Source organism: Podarcis pityusensis (assembly GCF_964106645.2).
Source record: "Podarcis pityusensis genome assembly, chromosome: 10".
NCBI classification, from domain to species: domain Eukaryota; kingdom Metazoa; phylum Chordata; class Lepidosauria; order Squamata; family Lacertidae; genus Podarcis; species Podarcis pityusensis.
The window spans coordinates 36,893,112-36,917,008 of NC_138035.1; the positions used below are offsets into that span (position 1 = coordinate 36,893,112).

Below are 23,897 nucleotides of genomic sequence, written 5' to 3' on the forward strand. Positions count from 1 at the left end.
AAAGCAACAACAAAAGCATTGATGCAAAGGGCTTGGTAAATTTCAGAGGAATGAATTCACTGAATATAACACCATTCATAGACACTTAAACGAGAGGTGAGCAGTACATATGACAAGAATGGCCCCCCTCCTTTTAACCATGGTCCAAGGTGACTGCCTCATCCCACCCCCCACCATGTGGCTCAAAAGTATCCCATCCTTGTTGCCAGTGAAAAATATTATGAAGAGGGTGTACAGAGGACATATAACAACCGTTTTCAAAATCTAAAATAGTTTATGGAGGGAACAAACCATGCAGCAGTTTGCTGCTTGCAATGTGGAACTGAAAACTAAATTGACTCTGAGGTTGCTAGTATGAAAAGCCAAGAGGGACCTTTGTGGTGAGTTCATTCCAGGGTAATTTGGGATCAGCCTCTTACTCCTGTCCCCAAACAGTACAAGTCTAGAAGTCTGACTGCAATTCAAACTGATATGATAATAGACACCTATCACCTGACTATTATACTAATCATCTTTACTGAAGCTGAAAATCTGTCCATCTGCAATCAAATGTCAAGTAAGGCATTTAGGGTCAGGGTGTTTTTCTATTCCTCCCATTATTACTTCTGTTAGAGTAATTTTGTATTATTTTTGCACTAGAAAGCAAGGCGTCCATTGTATAGCAGAACACTTAGTATCAGAATGAGTTTCAAGTTCAGAGAGTAAAATAATCAAGACATTGGCAGAAACAAACTAAAACACATGACTCTACTTCAAGTAGCCAAAAGAATCTGAATAACTGAACCCTCTGCAAAGACATCTTGTTAAACAATAACAAGAATGCTGCATACCTATACAAATACCAATATATAAAAAGTGATCTTTGATCAGACTTGTAGTTAAAAAATAAACCTTATTGTTCTCATTTTTCAAATTCTTCTCAAAAATATGCTTACAATTCAAATCAACTTAAATGGGAAAGCAAATAAAGTATCATAGCCAAACAGTTGCTTCTAAAATTAGGGCAGGATGCACTTCTAAGCACCACCAATTTCAATGGCAGAGCAGCCAGGCAATCCTATTGTTCCTCCATCAACACAATACAGGTGGAATATGGTGCAAAAAGGAAAAAAAAAAAAAAACCAGAACAAAGCAACCCTGCTAGCCTGATCCCCAGCATGGCAACATCACCAATCACAGAACGGCATGCCAATGACATCTGTACATCAGCCTGGCACAGAAGGAGTCAATCTACACATGATGAAAGGGAAAAGCCCTCATAATATCAACCTACCTGACCCCATCCCAACCACATGCACACAGACACATTCTACCAAGCAGGAGCCACTGAGATACCAATAACAAAAAAGCAACCATTAAGCATGCACTGCCATAAGAACACGCTGCCATGCCTGTTCTGTGACATGAAATTGTGGTGAAGTAGCAGTAACTCTTGCCATCACCACATCCTCAGTTAGTCATTCAGCAGAACCTTTCTGTGTGGTTCAGGGCCCGCTTCAGCTAAGAGCCTTCAGAAGCATACCATGACATGGTTTGCAATAATGAATTGAGTGTTACAGAATCATAAATATGGAGGACAATTTTCTCCTGTGATGTGGGACCAGTCCTCATTCAGGATTCTTATCCTAATGAATCCTAATTGCAGTGTGGCACCATTCACAAACGGGTGCAGTAAGGGGCCTACAGAGAAAATTGTTCCAAATGATTCAAGCAAGCAAGTTTAATCGTACACTTTGGGGAAGCAATATATATAACCATCACAGTGAGCATTCCCAAGTAATTATTCTTAACAAAATAAATAAAAGTCTGCAGAACTCATGGGAAAGCACATCATGGGTCAGCATTACACTGCCCTAGATTTATTAATTTTTTCTATTGTATGGTTATGTAAGAAACCTCAAACCACCTAATTTGAAGACTTTAAAATGACATTCAAAAAATGCTGTAAAATAATTATTAACCAGAGGACCAACAAGATCTAGTGTATTTAGCATATGCTAGCATAAAGCAAAAAGAATGTTGCTTGCTAAAGTTTTGTTTCTGAATGATGCTACTCTGGGTATATAGAATACTTTCATTAAGGTAAATAAGGATCCATATTATTAATAAATGTTGGAAATATGCCAGTATTCACCGAAGCCCTCTTATCATATACAGTAGGTTTCCACGAATTATCTTTTGGACTGATAAAATATAAGGGTTAGATCCTTAGATCTTACTGAAGACAACAGAAAAACTTCAAGCAACTTCAGTCACGAAATGCATTTCTCTATAAGCAGTAAATAAATAGTGGAGAAAATATAGCTTGATTTATGGAGATGATGCACTTTCTGACCCTAGTTTTATTCTCTTAAATGAAAGCTTTATTAATACATGCAGTAAAAGATAGTTCTAATTTAGGCAATGGAGAAGGGACCAGTGATTATGGCTAATCTGTCGAATTGTACACTGATTCAAGGTCAGTTTAAAATACTTCTCATTCTTTCCTGAATTAGTCAGCCTGAAGAATGAAGCATGTTTCTGAGAAGGCAAATACACAAGCAGAGCATGTTATTAGTTATTTGCATGGAAACTTGTGTGGGAAAGTGGAAAATTGACCCTTGGAAAGCAAGGGAGTCAAAGGTGTGCTAGAGGAAGATAAGGAGATTGCAGAGAAGATGAATTAATTCTTTGCATCTGTCTTTACAGTGGAAAATGTACGGCAGATTGCTATGTCTGAACTAACTTTTGTAATAAGGGAGTCTGGGGAACTGCAGCAAATAGTGGTGATGAAAGATAAAGTTCTAGGTCTAACAGACAAAACAAAAACCGACAAATCTCCCACTCCAGAAATTGCTGATCTTCTCACAAAAATATATAACTTGTCCCTAAGAGCAGCCTCCACACCTGAGGCCTGGAAAGTGGCCAATGTAAAACCAATTTTAAGACAGGGATCCAGGAAATTACAGTGTGGTTAAATTAATGTCTGTTCTGGGAAAACTGGTGGAAAATATGGCTAAAGATAAAATAACCAAGCATAGAGAAGAACAAGCCTTGGCTTCTGTAAGGGTAAGTCCTGTCTCACTAACCTCTTCGAGTTCTTTGAGGGTCTCAGCAAACATATAGAGGTGACCCCATTGATGTTGGCTAGGAGTGCCTATTTCCAGCTATGACTGGTTTGCTAGTTACAACCCTTTTTAGCCACAGGACTCTATACTCTGGTAACTCGACAATTAGATTATTGCAATGCACTCTACCTGGGGCTACCCTTGAAGACAACTCAGAAATTTCAACTGGTCCACAATGCAGTGGCCAGAATGCATATAGCCCTCTTCTAAAACAGCTGCATTGGTTGCCAGTTTGTTTCTGGGCCCTATTCAAGGTGCTCATTTAAAGCCCTGAACAATGTAGGCTCCAAATATCCGAAAGACTGCCTCATTCCCTACAGATCCTCCCAGGTGTTAACATCAGCAGAGGGGGCCCTCTTGGCAGTTCCACCTCCCTCAGAGGTGGTCTGGGAGAGGGAATTCTCAGTGGCAGCACCTAAGTTGTGGAATTAACCCTCCACAAAGGTGCATCTGTCTTCTTCACAATACTGCTTTTGCCAAATGCTGGAGATGCACCTCTTTAACCTGGCCTTTGACACCTGAAATGTGTGCCTATCTCACTGTGTACTTTCGGGGCTACCCTACACCTGTGGTTGTAATTGCTTTCAATTTTCAATTGTTGTAAGCTGCCCTGGGGTCTGTTGGTGAAAGACAAGTACGGTAATAAAACAACAACAACAATGCACTGAAGCTACTTTGCACCTTATTTAGCACCTTGAAACAAGTGCTAGAGCTCAAAACTGAAACACAGAAAGGTGACCTGTGTATGCACACTAATTTTCATTTCTGGATCTTGATGTTCAAGCTAGATATCACGTTTGGGGGTGTTTTGCACATTCCACAAGCCATTTGAAAACAGGCTTAGAGGTCAGTGTGAGATTCAATCTAAAAATGTATGATAGTGCTGTGAGCATTCATCCTGATATTCATTCTGCTGTCTTCAAGTCAGATATAACATTGTTGGTATGTTTCACATTTTTTGCTGCCTCCTGTGAAAATGGTTGTGGGTTGATGTGGTATTTGAACTTAGAATATGTTCTGAAGTTGTGCCCTAAACTTCATTCTAATGTTCAATGGAATTTTCATATTCCAAACATCTTGGCCAGCTCAGGAATAAGGCATGGGCGGGGGGTGGGGGTGGTGGTGAAAAGAATGATTGACATCAAGATCTGCTGCTCTGGGTGGACAGTTCCCCCAAACTGAGCTGTGAAACTGGCTATGGGGAAAATGAAACTGGCTATGAGAAAAATAATCCTGGCTATGAGAAAAATGGTCTAGAGGGAATTTGCATGGCAAGGGAAGTGCCCCTCTATCTTATCAGTTCTTCCCTCCATATCCCTCCTTCATATTATCACATGAATTTAAGATTACATGTAATTTTGCCCTCTCAGTGATAAACCACAAAAGCCAAATGCATTTCTTTCCCCACGCTCTGGATAAGCCTAGATGCAGGGACTAGAGGAAAATCTTTTAACTGTGGAATGAAAATTTGTTAAATATATCATTTATTCATTTAACAATTTAAATCTTGCCATGCCTGTGCTCATCATATAAACCACTGAAAGAAGAATGGTATTTTATGACCATTTTTTCAAGCACTCCAAATTTTAGCAAAATTAACAACTGTTGTATTATTTTAGACACATGCCCCTGCCCATTGTGTCTATTAAGAGCTGACTTCATTAGCATGGGCCACTTTTTATATTTTGTCACTATTAAAATACCTTTCAAAACCTAATCACTATGATAAAAAACAACCACAATCCTATGCCTCTATCTCCTATGAGAGCTATGCCCTCTCATAATAGTATCATCCATATTTTTAATAATAATTTAGTATTAGTTCTATCTTGTTTGATTATATTAAATTAACTAGAAAAACAGCTAAGAATATCATTTCTGCATATCTTATTTTCATTGCACACTTCCATAATAAGAGAAAGTCTTTTTTCTTCTATCATTTTCTCTAAACATCCAGGCACGTAAATATGTGTCTATGTCTAGACAGGAACTTTCTGCCGCAGAACCACATATCTAATCTCCTCCGCTTTGCTAGCTACTGTTTCTGACAGTCTCAGCCATGAATGGTTGACTGTCACATCCTTAAGAAGCCTAGTTCTATCTATCACATAAACTGAGCAAACTGATGCTCCTAATAACCTCAATTTCAGCCTAATGTCAAGGTGAGTGGCAGTCACTCATAGATACACATTAGTTTGTATCCATCTTCATATCTGAGAGCTTTTATTTTAGCACCATACAGTATGCATCACAAGGTGTGAGAAGTGACTACTAGTGACACTATCACTTGGCTTTCAATGTCGTATTTTTCGAAAGAAAGTTACTGAAAGGTCATATATTTTTCTGACAGAGCACCAGAAGAAGCCAAAAAATGAGATGTTATATTAGTTCTGAAAAAATGAGATGTTATAATTATGTCACTTGATAAAGATAGGGATGATAAGGGACAACACACATAAAGTTTCCAACATGTAGAAGAAAATGCTGTAAACTGCTTCCCATAGTAGCTGTCTCTGTGTGTATTTATGCAACAGCTCACTGTGAATTGATGTTTCCCATCCTGCTGCAAACTTTGCTGGTAGGCTTTTATAGATGTGCAGATCTTCTTCTGATCCATGTAGTAAATTGCTGGACACCAGTGGCTACTATAGGGGATTTTGCAAGCCCTTAGTTTCATGTTACAGGGAACCAGGCAGAGGGCCTTCTTGGTAGTGGCGCCCGCCCTGTGGAACGCCCTCCCATCAGATGTCAAGGAAATAAACAGCTATCCTAATTTTGAAAGACATCTGTTTAGGGAAGTTTTTAATATTTAATGCTGTATTGTTTTTAACACTCAATTGGGAGCTGCCCAGAGTGGCTGGGAAAACTCAGCCAGGTGGGCAGGGTGTAAATTATTATTATTATTATTATTATTATTATTATTATTATGTGACAGCTTCTCTCTCTCTCTCTCTCTCTCATACACACACTGCTTTTCTACATTAAAGTAGCTTACAGATTCCTACAAATTATGTATTAAGGAGGAGAAATATGAGCCAGGTGACTGGGAAGAGGTGGACTATGGCCTAGCAAAACTATTACATAGTAGTAAGTGTTTAGTGGTAGGATGACTGTCCAAAACAACTAATGAAGGCAGCAGTCACATGTATTCATTTCACTTTATGCACTTGCAGCTGGGATGTGTGTTTTGTGGGATAACCAGCCTCATATAACCAACATACTTAAGTCTAATTAACACACGAAGGGGTCAAGACCATATAGTAGTAAGCTGTCCTAATAGGCTTAGCTTGGTCACTCTCCCTCACTTTAGAAGGAAGGTAATCAAACCTATTATACCTCAATCTACCAGAGAAGCTCTGACAGTGAAGAAGTTTTAAATTCGTTGCTGCAGTTAAGACCACATGGCTCTTATAAGCCATTTTTGTGTTTCTATACCAATCATTTAGGAACTTTCACCACTATAACTAAGCCAAGTTTTACTGCCTGTGTTTTCTAACTGCTGTACGGAAAAGCACATGAATCTGACCTTTGGAGAGTTTGTAAGTACAATAACCATTTTTAACTTCACAAACATGAGAAGGGGGTAACTTTGGAACTCACAATGGCATATTTTAGGGTACCCTGAATCTTGGCACCCAGGAATTCTTTTTATATGTCTATTTTTTCTCTTGCCACCAACAGGTTTCTCAGCAGGCGAAAGAAATGTATTCTACCAGTTGTTACAAGGTAGATACCTTGGTACATGTTGTGTATCTTCAAATTCTGTGATTTCAGATACCTGAGAGATGAGCGCAGTGCTTTTTTCTAGAAAAATAGGTCCGGGTACTCACCATGAAGTTGTTAGAGCAAGTGCCACACTTTCTAAGAACAACTAAAAGAGGTGCACTGGTACTGCATACCCCTGAGTACCCCCTGGGGGGGAAGCACTGGAGATAAGAGGGGAGATGCTGGGACTGATGGGGTGAAATGGCAAAAGATAAAAGTTGTAACAGTTAATTGGATGATTTTGAAATACTCTTGTAGCAGGATTTGGTGTCGGTGTGGGGAGATAGAGAGAGGTTTAGTGGAAGGAGAAAGGACAACAGATAAGAGGAACTTGCCAGGTGGACCATCTGGAACATGGATGAGGGGTGTGGTTCTCTGGTGCGTAGTTGGTATTACCAGTATCTATGGCAAGTGGTGTGCTATCAGAGACAGGGATTGAGGAGGGCAACCCAGGTGGAAATGTGGGGAGGGGGAACGGGACAAGAGGGCGGCAGTGCCACCCACTTGATTTGGGGACAAGGAAGGTCAGTCCCCCAGGCTGGGGTGTGGGGGAGCTGAAGCGGGAAGAGAATGCTGAGCGGGGGGGGGGGGGGCTGGGAAGCAGCGAGGCGGGAGAGACTGCCTGATCCTTCTTCTCCCGAGCTGTCTCCGTCTGTCAGGCTGAGGCACCTTCGCGTGGCGCGATGGAGCAGCGGTAAAAAGTCAATGGTTTTGAGGAATGCTGCGAGATGGGGCGGCTGGCACGCGGGAGGGGGGGCGCCAACGCCGCCGCCAGGTTGTTGCTCATTTTCCCTCCGTGAGGGGGACGAGGGTGGCTGTGGTTCTTGCCAGCTAGAGGGAGGCTGAAGGGCGGCGAGGTGGGGGGCACGAAGGGGCGGGCCGCCGCCGCCTCTCCCTCAGGGGGGTGGGGAGGGGAGCAGCCCGGCCCTTCCTCCTGCCGCTGCAGTACTATGACCCGCCGCCGCCGCCGCCGCCGCCACTCCCCTCGCAGGGCTGTCATCGGGGACAAGGAGACAAGCCGGGAGCGGCGGGAGAGCAGGGCCGGCGCCTCTTCCCAATGCACCTGGCCGCAGCTCCCGGGCTTGGCGGAGGAGGCGGAGGCGAGCGGCGTTGAGAGGGACTCGGCAGCGCGGCTCCTGGGCGACGGCAAGGCGCGCGAGAGATGCCCGCGGCAGGACGCGCAGCTCGGCTCGGCTCCAAAGGTCCTCCGGCTGGAGCAGCAGCAGCAGCCCCAGCCCCGCGGGAGCTCGCGGCTATGGAGCCTCGCCGCTGCCCTTAGGGGCCGGGAGATGCAAGGCGCAGCGCCCGGCAGCCTTCGAGCCTGGACTCCATGCGCGCCCGCCATGGGGAGCCCGCTCTGGCACCTGGTGCTGCTAGGCGCCTCTGCCCTGGCTGCAGGTTGGTCTCTCTCTCTCGTGCGGTGCGCGCGCGATCGCTCGCGTGCATGTGAATCCTTTTCGCTCGCATCCTTTTTCTCTTCTCCAGTTATTATGATTAGCAGGCCTGCAGGTGGTGGAATAGGATTTGCTCTGAAGAGCTGATCCCGAAGACAAAAGTTAACGTGCAAGTTAAAGCCTGGAGTTGCTTCTCTCTCCTTCCTTCCCTCCCTCGCGCTCTCTCTCTCTCTCTCTCTCTCTCACACACACACACACACACACACACACACTTCGCTCGCCTCGAACAAAGCTGCAGGGTTGGAACGCCTGTCAGTAACCCAAGAAGCGCCTCTTGTTGCCTGCGAGAGAGAAATAGGGCTCCTAGTCTTAACTCGGATCAGGAGCCCTTGTCTCCTCACCTCCCCTTTCAAATGCCTCCAAGGTAAATGAGATAACATTCGCTTTTCAGACAGTTGATGGCTCTTCCTTAACTTCAGAAGAAAGTGTTAAAAAGTCAAGAGCGTGCAAGAGAGGCTGAAAGGCAGACTGGTTCATCCCACGAGCTAATTAACACATATTGCACATATACACACACACCAAATCCCGAACATTTTCAGCGCTTGGCTCAGAAAGCGTCATCTTGAGGAATGGAAATTTAAAAACACAAAACAGAGAGCTATCCTAAAAAGCAATTATAGGCTTTGTATTTTTCCTTCCAGATTAGGGGGAAAAATGGTAAAGTCTGGTGCAATGGGCATTTGTCTTATACATCTAACACAAGTCAGTACAAGCTATAATAAATAATAATTGGTATCTATTATAAATGATTTCCCATTTTGTTTGGTAAATCAGATGCTCAAGGATTCAAGGCGAATGTAGGTAGCATGGTTTGTGGATGCGGATGTGAACCTGTTCCCTGATGGTCTTGGGAATAAAAATGGTCTTGAATTCAAAGCATCCATGGGCATCGCTGGGGTGTGTGTGTGTGTGTGTGTGTGTGCATGGGGGGGGTAAGCTGCCCCCCATCAAGTAAATAAAAAAAAACCCTAAGTGACGAATTCTGTTGCAGATAACTCGGTTCTGCTACCCCTAAAATAAAGCCTGCCCCCCCCAAATAAATCCTGGCTACACCCATGAAACCATCTATGGTGCTTTTGCACCCATATCTAGTCACAAAAGTTAAATGCCACTGGTTTGCCCCTAGAAATCATGTGAATTGTTTCTTAACAGTTTCAAGAATGAGACAAAGTTAAGAAAGCAACTTTTGTGCAGCCACATTGCTTTGATCTATTTCCCCCCTATCAGAACTAGACAGGACAAGGACCAGATAACATGCTGCAGAGGAAAACTATGCACCAATATTTCCACCTGCAGTTTATTTCACTATCATTTATTGGCATCTTACTCTGAGGGTAAAGCTGAACACATACATTCTTTCTGAACTGATTGCTACTATTGTTTATGTAATGTGGCGGGAAAAGCTCATAGATCCTACAAAGAGATAAACACCTGGACTGGACAGATCCTCGCAAGCAAATGTCATCCTATGGTGTCTGCATCACTGTCCTTCTGACAAAAATTGGCACATTCCCTAATGTGAATGGGCCTAGAGCAAGGAGAAGATGAGATAAAAAGCAGAAAGGTAACATTCGTTCACACTTCTATGGCAGGAATGGGTGTTGATTCGCCTTAGGATAACCTAGCCTGGTGTAAAATAGGTAGGACTGCTTTTTTCACTATTAGAATTTTTTTTTTTACTTAGATCTATTAACCACCAAATATTCCAGTTTCAGTTATAGTCAATGTAGGGAGAGAGTTCACTTCCAGTGACCGAAAGGATATGGATAGTGTACATTACATGATATTTCTGTTATCTAGTAAAACAGTCATAGAAGCCAGTGATGAGGAGATATGCCTATTTCATAGGTGTTTCTTTAGCCTGAAATGCCTGATTATGCATATTATTAAAGTAACGTTTACAGTCAAGTATTTTATTTTTGAATTTGTTATATTTTAATATGAGTGAACCTGTTCCCTGATGGAACCTTAATATGAGTGTCATACCATCAATTTGTAAAATGGATAATGAATGGACGCAAGTATATTTTGGCTGAAAAATGCTGCAACAGGAAACATATAACTTAGCTCTGAATGTTTTACAGGTGAGTCATGTCGTACCTTGTATGCTCTTGTCCATTACTACAGATTTTTGTTCAGTGGCATGTGTACTAACATAGGCTGGGAGGTAGTGTGCAGTTAACTATAAATATTAAGAGAAAGAGGGGCAAAGAGCACAGGACAGAAAATGCCTTTAATGATCTCATGGTTGACTGTGTAAAAATACTTATTTTCTAATATCTAAGCTTATTTTCATTTTGCAAAGTTCTAGTGACAGATAGTACTATACAGAAGAATGTCACACAACATGGACTGAAGTTATCTATGTCTTTAATTATTATTTTCTTACTTGGACTACTTTTTACAAAACTACATTGTAAAATTTCATAGAAAATAGTGTGAAGTTAGTTTTAAATTGCCTCCACATGCAGTTTTCTCATTGATTCCTCTGCAGTGAAACCCACCACCAATTAGGAAACTAAAAAACCACAGAAATAAATGGAAATATATTTAGACTTGGAAAATAATATATTTTCCTGATAGTATGAGAAGATGATTCAGCATTTTTGGAAGATTTCAGTATAATTAAAGCAGAGCTGTCAGACTAATCCAGCACATTTTCAAACTGTAATTTCCCACTTCAGGAGCTAGATATTTGGCTCAGAAAGTTTCTCAGAAAGTTAAGTTGTATCCCAGATGCACAGTGTATAGTACCTGTTCAGACTCATGAATATGCATGAGTGTTGTTATTTTAAAAAATAAACTCAAAGCACTTTTCTCACGTCAGTAGTAGAAGCATAATGGAGAAAATTGCTGCAGTAAACATTCACCAGGTAACTTGACTACATTGCATAATGAGACTGAAAAATCTTACCAGCCAGCATGTAAATCAAGCCAATCCATCTTGGCCTAGCTGATAAGACACATTATAATAATACTTGCTTCCTTACTTCTCAGGGGAGCTGTGCAGATTAGTTAATGTTTGTACAGCACTTTGAAAAGGACTCAGTGTTACTATGTGACTTTTACAGTTGTATTTATTTACCTTTGTTGGCAGAAGTGTGCATTATACATTTGAGCTTACTCTGTAGCCTAAAAATACTCTTTTTTATTATCCTGATCCTAAACATGTTTACTTAGAAGTCTCATATATTTCAAATGAGCTCACTGCATACTGCAAAGGACAAGAGTCACAAGGTGAAAGCAAGACATGAAGAGGAGACTGGAGGAAAAAGACCTCTGCAAATGTACAAATAGAGGAAATAGTTGGTCCATTGTAATGTCACAAGGAAGGGAATCCAAAGAAAAAGAACTGAAAGAGGAAAGGGAATAAGACAAAAAAAAAGCTTAGGTTTGTAGATCAAAAGAATAAATTGAAAAGGAACATCTGAAGAAGAGGGAACCAGTGGGATGAAGCAAATATCGGTGACGGTATGTATTAAAAAAAAAGAAAAGCTGAAAGATATACCAGAGCAGTAGAATGTAAACATTTGTAAACCAAAATAAGCTGCAAATGAATATGCTGAAGAAAATGAAGGCAATGGAGAGGCAAAGGAATGAAAGTGATATGATCAAAATGAAAAGCAGAATAAACAAGCAGAGCAGCAGACTAAAGAACAGAGGCTGAAGATAGAAACAAGAAAGAAGGACATTACAAGAGAAGGAAAAGTAAGGAAATAACCATAGTATAGCCTAGAGAATAAGCAGATGAAATTACAAGAAGTAGTAGTGATGTGAATAATGGAATAAAAGCACAGAGCACGTGTGGCTGCTGGTCTCCAAGCAATGTTTTATATGGCTCTCAAAGACACCACTGGATTTTGCAACAACAGCAAAAAGTTTTTTTGTAAAAAGTAGGCACAACATGGCAGTGGGCAGAGTTCAGAACTGTAATGAGGATGCAAACCCAATTGCAAATCTGGTCACCAGATTGATAATTTGATGAGCGGAGAGGGAATGATAACGTCATCAATGGATCTGCTCAGATGGGGGCGGCAGCTATGTGCCTTTATGTGCTGTGTGTGTGTGTGTACAAGGGAGTGTGCAAGCATAGGAGCCAACTCCTAGGGGCTGAGGTCCCTTCAGCCCTCCCAACAAAACTTGTGGAACCCCCACAAGTTGATGAGCATTGCCATTCAAATGGTGTGCATGCACCATGTCATGTGATCAATTATGTGAGGTGGGGCATACCTCCCCCCAATATTTTATTCAAGTTGGCACCCTTGTGTGCAAGTGTGGAGTGGCCAGACTCACTTTTGGGCACATCCACCACTGGCATGTGGGCCCCAGAAGGTTGGCCACCTCTATCTATAATCTGTGTACCCAAGAAGAAGGATTGATTACTTCACAGCCTAGCAACAGAGAAAAAGATGGACAGCAGGAGGCATGGAAGAAGCTTAATTCAAGAAAGTGAACTTCAATGGGGAAAACAGTTTGAAAAATTGAGCGAAAATCTATGGAGTAGGAAGATATGCATTAAAATTATAGTTAATATTAAACTGATGGAGAATGGCTAAAAAGTGACAAGTATCCAGAGCTGAACCAAGATCAAAGGAGGAAATAAAAGAACCTGAAAGAGAACCTGAAAAAGAGTGCCTTGAGAAATGGGAATGAAACCAAGACAGAACATTAGCATGAAATCTTAAATAATATAAAGAACAAATAAAACAAGATGCATAGCATAGCATAATACATAGCATCAAAACAAAAAACCAAATCTAAAAGATATATATACCCTGAGATTTAGCATTCAGTGAATACTAAATAATAGTTCTTCTTAGGTCTATCCCACCTTCTTTTGCACTGGGTCTTGCATGTTCCACCAGAACATATTCCCTTGGGCTGTATCTCAGAATTTTATTCTGCTGCTACTTGCCCTTTATAATAAACTGTTCTACTTCTGGGTAAGATCCACCTGTGGGAAGTATGTATTTGGCTGAGGCCTCTTACACCTCCATGAGTTTTAAACGATTCAGAGTCTGAGTGTTTGGTGTAGGGTAGCGCCTTGCTCCCAGTATATTTACTCACTTGTGTGTTTTTTATCTTAAATGATCCATGCTTGTTCAGTTACAAAATAACACCATGCATCTATGAGCCTCTTTTGAAGACAAACTGCCTAAGGCATGGAGTATTAAGGTCCTAGAACTAAATACCATAAGTTATTGAGGAGCAGGGGGAAGGTGGACAATTCTTCAATATTTCTGTTTACAAAGAGCCGCTAAATAGTTGCACTGAATAGTTTGGTCCAAGGCCTTTGTAGACACTCAATAGCACATTATATAGCACCTTTCAAGTGTTCAAAGTGTTTCACATAAAATAGCTCAGTAATCCTTAAAGCAGTGCTGTCAAATAGGCCAGTATCATTATCCCTATAATACAGGTACAAGGTGTGCCTTTGCGTTGTCCTGAGGCTCTGAATATAAAAGCTTGCCTAAGGTCTTATATCCTTTGTGGGTCCAGTAAAAAATTAACTGTGCCTTCTTGTTTTATTGCAAAGTCAGAATTTTAATTATGTGTTAGGTACAGTTGGTTGATAATAATTTATGCTAACTTAGTTTTTAATTATCACCCTTTTTCCTACATAGGACTGAGCAGTGTTGTTGAAGCTGGATCCCACTGTGAAAAAGCGTGCAACCCTCGAATGGGAAATTTAGGATACGGGCGTAAGTTGTGGACAGATACAAAGTGTGGGGACAACGCCACAGAGTTTTACTGTTCCTACAGTGAGAATGCAGACTTCATATGCAAGCAGCCTAAGTGTAGCAAATGCAACTCCAAGCATGCCCATCTGGCTCACTCACCCTCTGCCATGGTTGACTCACCCTTTCGGCTGCCATACACATGGTGGCAATCAGCACAGGGGGTGAACAGGGAGAAGATCCAACTGAACTTGGAAACTGAGTTTTATTTCACTCACGTAATCATGGTGTTCAAGTCACCAAGACCGGCAGCCATGGTCTTGGAGCGATCTCAGGATTTTGGGAAAACATGGAAACCTTACAAATATTTTTCCACTAACTGCTCAGCAGCCTTTGGGCTGGATGATGATGTAACCAAGAAAGGAGCAATTTGCACTTCTAGATACTCCAGTCACTTCCCCTGCACTGGAGGAGAGGTGAGTTAATTAAGATATCAAAAACTACAAACAACTGAAAATTGACTCTAGATTTATTTTGACTCTAGACCTTAGTTTTTTCATGATATTTGCATGCCACACTAAACCAGTGGCCTTCCAGATGCAGTTGGACTACAATTTGTATCATCCCTGCCCATTGGCTATGTTGGCTGGGGCTGATGGGAGTTGTAGTCCAACAACATCTTGAGAACCACAGGTTCCTCCTTCCAGCACGAAATCATGATTTAGTTTGAGCATGACACGCACAAACCACAATTATCTTTGGACTTGTACACTCCCCCCTTCTTGTGCAGCTGAGAGGAGGTGTTTGGAAGCTTTCACTCCTGCATTTTAGTTAACCACAGCATTCTGTGCCATCCAAAGTGGGAACTGTGGTTAACCATTAACTATGGTTTATTTCCCAAGTCAGTTTCAGAAACCACAGTTTCTTCACACAGTGCATAGTTAAACTACCATGAGATGTAGTGATGGCCATGGATGGCTTGAAAAGATTAGGCAAATTCATTGAGGATAAGGCTACTAACTAATGAACACTGTGTACAACTTCAAAGATCAGAGGCAGCATGTTTCTGGATATCAGCTGCTGAGGAACATGAGCAAGGAAGTACCACTAACCTCATGTCCTGCATATGGCTTCCCATTGGCATCTGGTTGGCCACTGTAGGAAAAAAGTGCTGGTCTAGATGGGTCTTTGGCCTCATTAAGGAGGGTTATTTTTATGTTTCTAATGCTGTCTACAGTTACGGTTTCTTCTGTGTGCAGGAAATGTCTGTGTCATGAGCCATAAGTGTTTGGACAGCAGTGGCTATAGATGCAGATGGAGTATAGTGTTATGTTTTCCAGTATATTTTTGGGATTGTGGCCATAGAAGCCACCCTTTCTGAGAATGCAGCCTGCCCCTTGTGAGGGAAATACAGGTCTCACCTGCTAAGTAAGGATAGAGTTATTACACAAATGTACTGTTTCCCATCATCACAAGGGATGAGAGTGCAAAGCACTATATGGCTATAGGTGTTCTGAGTGCTCTACACACACACACACACACACACACACACACACACACACACCTTCTTCCTTGGTGCTATGAATGGGGGTGTAAAGGAACTACTCTGAAGCATGTTCTCCCCCTCCCTGATGAGCCACCTCTATTGCTTACCTTTGTCCTTGCAGCCCCAGTTGCGTGTGTGGAGTTCAGGATCCTCTGGGTGGTGGCATCTGGTGGGTGCTGATACAGTATCTGTACAATGGTGAGAAGTTGGGAATTAGACATATTATTTGTTTATAAATTTAGTCAATTGACTGCTTCTCCTTGGTTGTTGGTGTTCATTGTTTGGGCAAAGTGCTCCCTTTGTGTAAGTTGCCCATCATAAAAATCCCAACTTCAGTGTTCCTAGTTATGTGTTCATGGATATGGTAGATGGAATCCCGACTTGTACACCTTGTTATCAAAAATCTTGCTCACTTGCTGGGTCCTCTAGAATAATTGGCTCCAGACTTTGTTGAAATCCTTTCCTCCATTGTGACTGTGGAGGAAAAGAGGGAAGCCATGGGCAGTCATCTGGGGATCTCTGTTTGGAGTGTTCAAAGTTATGCCACTCTCCTTTGCTGCACAGCATTATGCCATTGTTGCATTGTGGGATTGACCCCTGCCCTGAGGGAACATAGGATTCTGACTAATTTCCACTCCTCCATGACCACAGGTGTCTGTTCTGCCACTTCAAACTTGTGCCAGTGCAAGAGTATTGCTATGGTGACATAGTGTTGTGATCTGCCAGCATAAGAAAGTTTAAGACAAACCTCATCCTGCCTAATGTGCATAAGCCACACCACAAACTGTTACAGAAAGATGTTCATTTAAGATGTCAACATTATTTCAAGTTTTCAGGAAGTGTTGAGTGCAGGGGGCTTGGAGATCACACAGATTACATATTAAAGCACCCTGCATTTTAACACTACTTGTATTTATTTGCAAAGTAGTACCAGAAGCTTTCTGGTGACCAGATGGCAGGACTGCAGATTTTGCAAACATCACATTTAATTTATTACAGCCAGCTACATTCAAGCAATTACTTGTAACTGCCAATAGTAACATGTACCTCACATTAAACAACACAAGAGGTTATTGAGCTGTTTTGAGTTATGGAGGACGTACTTCTACTCATAGTAGTACCTAATTTCAGACATCTGGAAACAGTCATTCATTCCAGTTTAAAATGCACAGTTATCACGAACTGTCCAGCTAAAAATGGTCTCATGCACTGGTATACTGTGTTCATTCCATGTCTAGCAAAGTGTTGGCAATATATAAGCATTAAATCATAGTTTCAATAATAATAATGATAATAATAAATCTTTAACAAATAACTAAGGTTGGTTTTAGGCAGTAACAGCAAGGCATGTATTTATGCTGCATATAAATCCAAATGCAGAACCTCTTTCCCCTGGTTACAGTTATATGGGTGTGTGTATACCTTTACACAGTTATAAGGCTCAGAAACATAGGCCATTAGGTATAAAAGTAAGAAGAAAGAGAATCATATCTAGGATATAGAGTAGCTGTTTATTATTTTTGCAATAAATTAAAGGGGATTAGGGACCAAAGCATTAAACACATATTAAAAGTTTGAGTGTTATTAGACTGCAAGCAATACAAAAATTAGAGACTTCATCTTTCCCATCTGTCAAAGGAAAATTAATAGCTAAACACATTTTCCTCATTCTGAAACATAGATAAAAAGAGAGTATAATTATTGAATCACCTTTTGCAAGTTTTATGCAAGCAAAGTTTTTGTGTGGAAATGACTGGAATGCACAATAAAGTTCCTTATTGGTTAACTATATTTTGGGGAAGGTTGATTGCTTGAATCATGTTGCTGCTGACAAGGAAATTCAGAAGGCTTGACAAAGTTGCAGAAACTTGTAACATTCTAAATTATACTACTGATATACTACAACAGCTTGCCTATTTTGGCATTTTTGCACAAGTTGGTAAAGCAACCCTGAACTGATTGGATCACACCAAGGCTTTAAGTTGGGGGATCCTTATAACACAGAGATATAGAGGTGCATTCATATAATGGAAATCTGAACTTGCTTCACAGCCTATTTCTGAGGCATAAAGTACTTCTTAACCCTCCTTCTGTTTCCTGTCACATCAGAGCAGCAGAAATGGAAAATGCAGACATAATCTAAACGAATTAAACTAGTCACAGAGGCAGAACCAGATCTTTTGAAGGTATCTCCTGTATTCTTGTGAAATCATGAAGTGACATGAATGAATCACTTTTGATTGTAGATCCCAGTCCTGAAAGTGCCATTTTCCTGCTTGTGCCGTTAAAAAGTTGAGTGGCCACAGCTCAAGGGGAAGATTATCTGGTTTTATGTTTTAGGTGCAGGGATTGAAAAATAGCCAAAGCCAGCTTCTTATTCATGGAAAGGGTAGACCAGGGGTTAGCAAAGTTTTTGTGGCTTGGGTCGGTTCACGGTCCTGCAGATGCTGCGGTGGGCCAGAGTGCGTGTGCACATGTATGCATGCATGCGCAAACACTATTTCCGGCGCTCCTTCCAGTGCTGAGGAGGTGTGTGCAGCTTCACAGTGGCTGCAGGAGCTTCCTGCAGCCAATGGGAAGGAGGCCAGCAGAAGGCAGTCCCTGCTCTGCTCTGTGCTGGTGCACGGGAGCCAACCGAGTGGGTGGAAGGGGTCCATTAAACGACCCCCATCGGCTGCTTGTGGCCCATGGGCCTTAGGTTGCTGACCCCTGGGGTAGACCGAGCAAGAAGGAAAATCAAGAAGGAAGCCATATCTTTTCCTTTGATAACTGCAAAAAACCTTATTAATGAATATCATGCTCTCCTTAACAGTACAATCCTAAATGAGTCTACTCTGAAGTAGTCACATTGAGTCAATGAGGCATACTCCCATACATAAAGGACTGCAGACTAAAACTGCAATCCTATCCATGTCTATCCAGAAATAAGTCCCATTAAGTTCATTGTGGCCCAGTGCTCATAAATAGGTGTAGGGATGTAGCCTTAGGCACTTAGGTGTATGTACCCGCTATTTCACGATATGTATAGAGATCATTGCTTCATAATAGCAATTAGGTTGTTTGAGTGCAAGCTTGTCAGAGACCACATTTCAACAAATTTATGCTTTGTTAATTTCATTCCCTCCAGCAATTTTCTTTTAAAGTCTTTTGTTCTTGAGAAATAGAGGAAGAGGCTTTTATTTGGGAGGGAAGACAAATTGAGTTAAGTTAAGTCTTAGTTGTGTTTAGAGAAGACCCACTTACATAAATAGAAAATCATAATCAGTTCCATTGATTTCACTGGGCCTACTCTTAGCTTCACATAATATGGATCCAACCTATTGTTTATTTATATAGTATCACCAGTGTGCATAATGCCTTCCAGAGTACAAATTCCTACCCCAAGGAGCTTGCAACCAAAAATTAAACACAGGAAGCGAAAGTAGTAGTGTCAGTTGCACATGTACTGTATATACTTAGCTACAGGCTGATGCTGCAGTCCTATACAGTGGTACCTCGGGTTAAGTACTTAATTCGTTCCGGAGGTCCGTTCTTAACCTGAAACTGTTCTTAACCTGAAGCACCACTTTAGCTAATGGGGCTTCCTGCTGCTGCCGCGCCGCCGGAGCATGATTTCTGTTCTCATCCTGAAGCAAAGTTCTTAACCTGAAGCACTATTTTTGGGTTAACGGAGTCTGTAACCTGAAGCGTATGTAACCCGAGGTACCACTGTACACAGAAATGTGGAATCTTTTTCTACCCAAGAGCTGCATTCTATCATGGACAACCTAATGGAGGCCATATGCCAGAGAGAAGTGTGGCCAGATGCAAAAGTAGGCACATCTGACTCTTGCCTTGTACAGTAGGCTAGATTTCAGCTATGCTAAATTTCAGCCATGCCGTAGATATAAGAGACTTAAGTTTCATGAGTCAAAACATCCTTAGTCACTATGCCGCATTTTGTTCTCCACAGTAGCCTTTCTTCCATGGGAACCCAGGATGGTGAACATAAAAATACAGTCCATACATTAATTTAAAAACATCTTTAAAACATCTAAAACCAAGCATACACAAAACAATGCCAACTGCTGGAATTCCCATTGACACCCATGTGTCAAAAGCCAAGGGGAACCATCAGTGCAGGGGATAGACACACCTCCACTGGAAGTGAGCTCCACACCTTGGGAAGCACCAAGGAGAAGGCCCAGCAATGAGTCATTGCCCTGCAAGTGATACCCATCGTGGTCTTACTGACAGGGTCTCCTGCAAACCTCAAAGCATGGGTTGGTGTGTGTGTGTGGTAAAGATGCTATTGTTGCATGTCTGTAGATTCTCCGGCATGCATTTAGTGAACAGATCATAGTCTTTTATTTTATCGACCAATTTATAGACTTTATTGAAAGGCAGCCAATTTCAGACTATGATAGCAACATACAAATCTATAATGTTGCCAAATAGTTTACCAAAAAAAAGCAGTGAGAGAATAATGCCACCAAACAAGAGAAACTCAGGTAGGCAGAATTAAAATATCCAGACTGACTGGGATTTCAGCCAATGCTCAAGACACTGAGAATAATAGGTTTACTCTCGTGGAAAGTGCCTTGGAATGTTTAATGGCTGCAATATGTTAGACTCTTGGCTCAACATCTCATCACAAACATGTTGCTTGGGAACAAGTTCAAGGCTCAGGAAAAATATGTGATGCTTGTTGACCTGCAAACTGAAATTCCTGCAACACCTCATCTAGTTCTGAAAGGGTCTTTAACCTGATGATGTACAGGTTTCAAGATCCAATAAAGTTCTAAATAGCCCAAAATGACTTGCTGTTTTAGCCCAGGGGCACTGAGCTGTTAGGATCTCTGCCCTCGCTCTTGATGAAGTTCCCATTGCAAGTTTCTGGATATGATGTAGACCTTCCAACTGGAATAGTGAGATATTCGAGAACCAACAGCTGTTCTTGGGACATGGTGGGATCTTTGAAAGCTTTCAGCCAGGTCTGCAAAACCAATGCTAAACTAGTATGGGTAATATTGATACAACTTGCTGAGTAAAGGAGGTTATTTGACCAGTTACCTGAATTAATCTATTGACACATGGGTCATTCACTTCGGCTTGCTACAGTACTGCATGCTTCTGGTATGTGTGCCTTTTTCAAGCCTATTTACCGGTACCTAGGCTCAACCTGAAAGGTTCTTATATGCAATTCTACTTTTCTATGGTTCTATATAGGGCCCCTACTGTCCTGAAATATAGGGGTATGATGCATTGCTGTCAATTCACATATGAAAATAGGGACATTTGTGCATTTGCAACATCCACATTCTCACACCAATAATTACTACCTAAGAACATGCAGCTCTCCTTTACACACTGTTGGAAATCTATTCTCCCACTTAAATGCCCTGCACATTCTATTACTTTACTCTACAATCGCCTGCATAGCACTGATTTTTAAACCAGGGTGAGCTATTAAATCAGCCCCTAGAGTTTCTTCACAGAATGTTTAATGTTACAGTACATACAGTTGTTTTTCTGCAAATAAAAAAAACTCTTGGAACAGTTACTACCCCGAGAGGTTATGGGCCATGTAGGTGTGTGGAAGAGAAGTAGTGATTATTTGATATCCAAGTACATGGCTAGAGTAGATGATGTACCCATTCTCAACTCAAATATTCATCAAAAATCCAAGGACAGGACAAAATCTGAAGAATCCCAATGCAAAACTGTGCCCACAAATGGGGTTATAAAAGGGCAACTCAACCCCCTCCACAGCAACATCTTCCTAAAAATTAAAAACTAGAACAATAAAGCAACAGTATTTTACAAGCGACAGGAACAAGGAAATAGGGGGCGTGCCTAGCTAGAATACATGAAATAAAAGCAGTACAAAAACATTTAAACACTGTATAAATGAACTTCTAGGTTATGAAAGGTCTCGCTGAAAAAAATGTCAGGTTTTAAGGTGCCACATTTGCTGCTGCTGTTGCTACTACATGTCCATTTTGCCAGCCTCTGCTGCTGTGTGCTATGCTCAGAGATGTGGGGGATGTTCTGGGGAGTCAGCCAGTTTTTCTAATGACTTTGCCTCTGAACAAGAAAGCAAAGCAGCTCACTCGTTCTCCTGCTCATTCACTCTTCGGCTTAGTTTTGGGACGAAGTTCAAGCTTTGTTGGTCTGACATATATCAACAAGTAGTGAAGGCATGCCAAATCCAAGGACATAAATCTTTGGGGAAGGGGGAAACTTGCCTGAGGGGAGAGTATTTAAATATCATCTTTCTTGCTGATGGACCAAAAGGCTTCTCCATAGTTCAGGGTAGTGTGTGTTTCCTGCTATTCCCATGGAGCACAATTTCTTTGAAAAGAAAGGCACATGATTAAAGTGCTATTTGAAATGAAGATTTTGCTTTTAAATGTGGGTACTTTGTCTCTTTCTACAAAGATTTGTGGCAAGGAAGCACTTAACTGTATTTGTGTATGCATTAATTAAGCACAATAAGCATATGGACGCGGGTGGCGTTGTGGGTTAAACCACAGACCCTAGGGCTTGCCGATCAGAAGGTGGGCGGTTCGAATCCTTGGGGAAGGAGAGGCCAGAGCTGCGCAGCGCCCCTTTAGCGAAGCACCTCTCCTGGCTTCTGCCTTGGCCACGCGCAGCCTCTTCCGGGCAAGGGGAGCCTTTATCCTGCTGCCCAGGAGAGGCTGCGCGCGGCTATCCCATAAGCCAGGACAGCCAGAGGCTATCCCAGAAGCCAGATCCCTCTTGCTGTTCTGGCTTCTGGGATTCAGAATATTTTTTTTCTTGTTTTCCTCCTCCAAAAACTAGGTGCGCCTTATGGTCTGGTGCGTCTTATAGAGCAAAAAATATGATATATAAAGGCAGATGGAATACCGTTAACGCTTTTCACTACAAAGACATTTGTCACTCAGAAACCACTTGATCTGATAGCCAGACAAAGATACTGTACAGTGGAAGAGGACTGTAAGCAATAGTGGTCGACTTAAAGCTATATACACTTCCTGTGTCTTGTTAATTATTTGCAGCTTCTGCCAAGAAATATATTTGTGCTACAGGCATACTATATGTAGGCTTGTATTTTCATTTCATTTAAGAGAAAATGTGCCAAGCAAGTCAGATAAATCTTTGATAGTTGCAACAAGAAAAGGTTGATTAAGGTGGATGGATTTCAAGTATTTTATTACTAATCGTTTTACTTATGTTAGCAGAAATGTTTAGGGTAGATTTGTGATAAGACCATACATTTCAAATTGGAAAGGCCAAAGAAAAAAATATAAATTTTAGCTGAAGGCTGTGTAAATGTTTGAGAGTTTTGTTTGGAGGAAGGTGCTTTCTGCAACTGTACCTTATTATTTATTTATGGGATTTCTTGCCTGCTCTTCACCATGAGGTCCCAGGGTGGGTTATGATATAAAAATACAATGTTAAAAGCAGCACAAACAATTTGCTGTGGGGATAGTATTTCACAGCTTAGGAGCTATCACAGAGAATGCCTGTCCTGGGCTGACACCCACGGAAATTCTGAGGGTGGCAGAACCACCAAGAGGACCCTTCTGCCAATCCAAGAGGATCTGTATTGAACAAAGTAGTATTTCCAAAATTTAGTCAATTCCTTTCCAGAAGAGACTCACCTGGCACCTTTTACATATTTTACTTACTTAGAAAAGGTGTTTCTAATAATAGTTCTGTCTGGCATTTGGGAGGTTGTGGGCATAGCGTGTGAACAACTGACAAAATATTTAATGATTTTAGGTTAATTTTATGCTGGCACCTTGTAAAGCACCTTGCATATTGATGCTGCTATGCAAATGAACAACAAGAGCAATAATAAATTGAATGTACCAAGTGCTAAAGTTCTCCAAATAGAAGTACTGGGGGTCAACCTAACATGGGAAGCTGCTTCGTACTCACAGATGTGAAATAATTTCTTAGTGGTGGGGGAAATCTGCTTTACACATGCTCAAAGACACCCTGTTCTTTGCTGCTACTTCTTATGATGGTGGGTTCAATATCAGTATGGAACATATATAACATTCTGCACATCTGGCAAATTGACAGTCAGATACCTGGGCTTGCTTCCCTTCTTTTATAGTTACTGTGATTTGTGATTTTAGTCAATACTTTGAACTTCTCTGTCTTTCATAAAGTGTAAATATAGCATGGAATCTGTAGTGTCATGCATGGATAGTGTGTGTGTGTTTCTACGGGATACTTGGAGTGGGTGTAAACAAACTCTTGCTAGCTATAAATCATAGCTGTGACTGTGTTCTTTGATCTGTTTGTGGATTCAGCGTGAAAGTGTAGAATATTAGCTAGCAGATTAATATTCTGTGAAACTGCATTCATTAAA

General features: G+C 41.4%; 2 protein-coding genes across 7 annotated transcripts in view; one reads left to right on the plus strand and one right to left on the minus strand.

Annotated features, from left to right (window-relative positions):
* The window catches only part of LOC308486156 (uncharacterized protein), an 87,437-nt gene that overhangs the window by 12,468 nt on the left and 51,072 nt on the right, over window positions 1–23,897 (minus strand). For all 5 annotated transcript variants that reach the window (XR_013990965.1, XR_013990966.1, XR_013990967.1 and 2 more), the window contains one exon: window positions 15,658–15,738. Coding sequence is in view for 2 of the 5 variants with exons in the window: in XM_081022561.1 (XP_080878687.1) it covers window positions 15,658–15,738 (81 nt within the window). In the remaining 3 variants the exon portion in view is untranslated. The remainder of the gene's footprint in view (window positions 1–15,657; window positions 15,739–23,897) is intronic.
* NTN4 (netrin 4) overlaps window positions 7,790–23,897 on the plus strand; it is a 39,331-nt gene continuing 23,223 nt past the window's right edge. The window contains exons 1-2 of one of the 2 annotated variants that reach the window (XM_081022491.1): window positions 7,790–8,270; window positions 13,951–14,480. In XM_081022491.1, the coding sequence (XP_080878617.1) occupies window positions 7,823–8,270; window positions 13,951–14,480 (978 nt within the window). In that variant the 5' untranslated portion in view covers window positions 7,790–7,822. The remainder of the gene's footprint in view (window positions 8,271–13,950; window positions 14,481–23,897) is intronic. The other variant, XM_081022492.1, reaches the window with a different exon arrangement.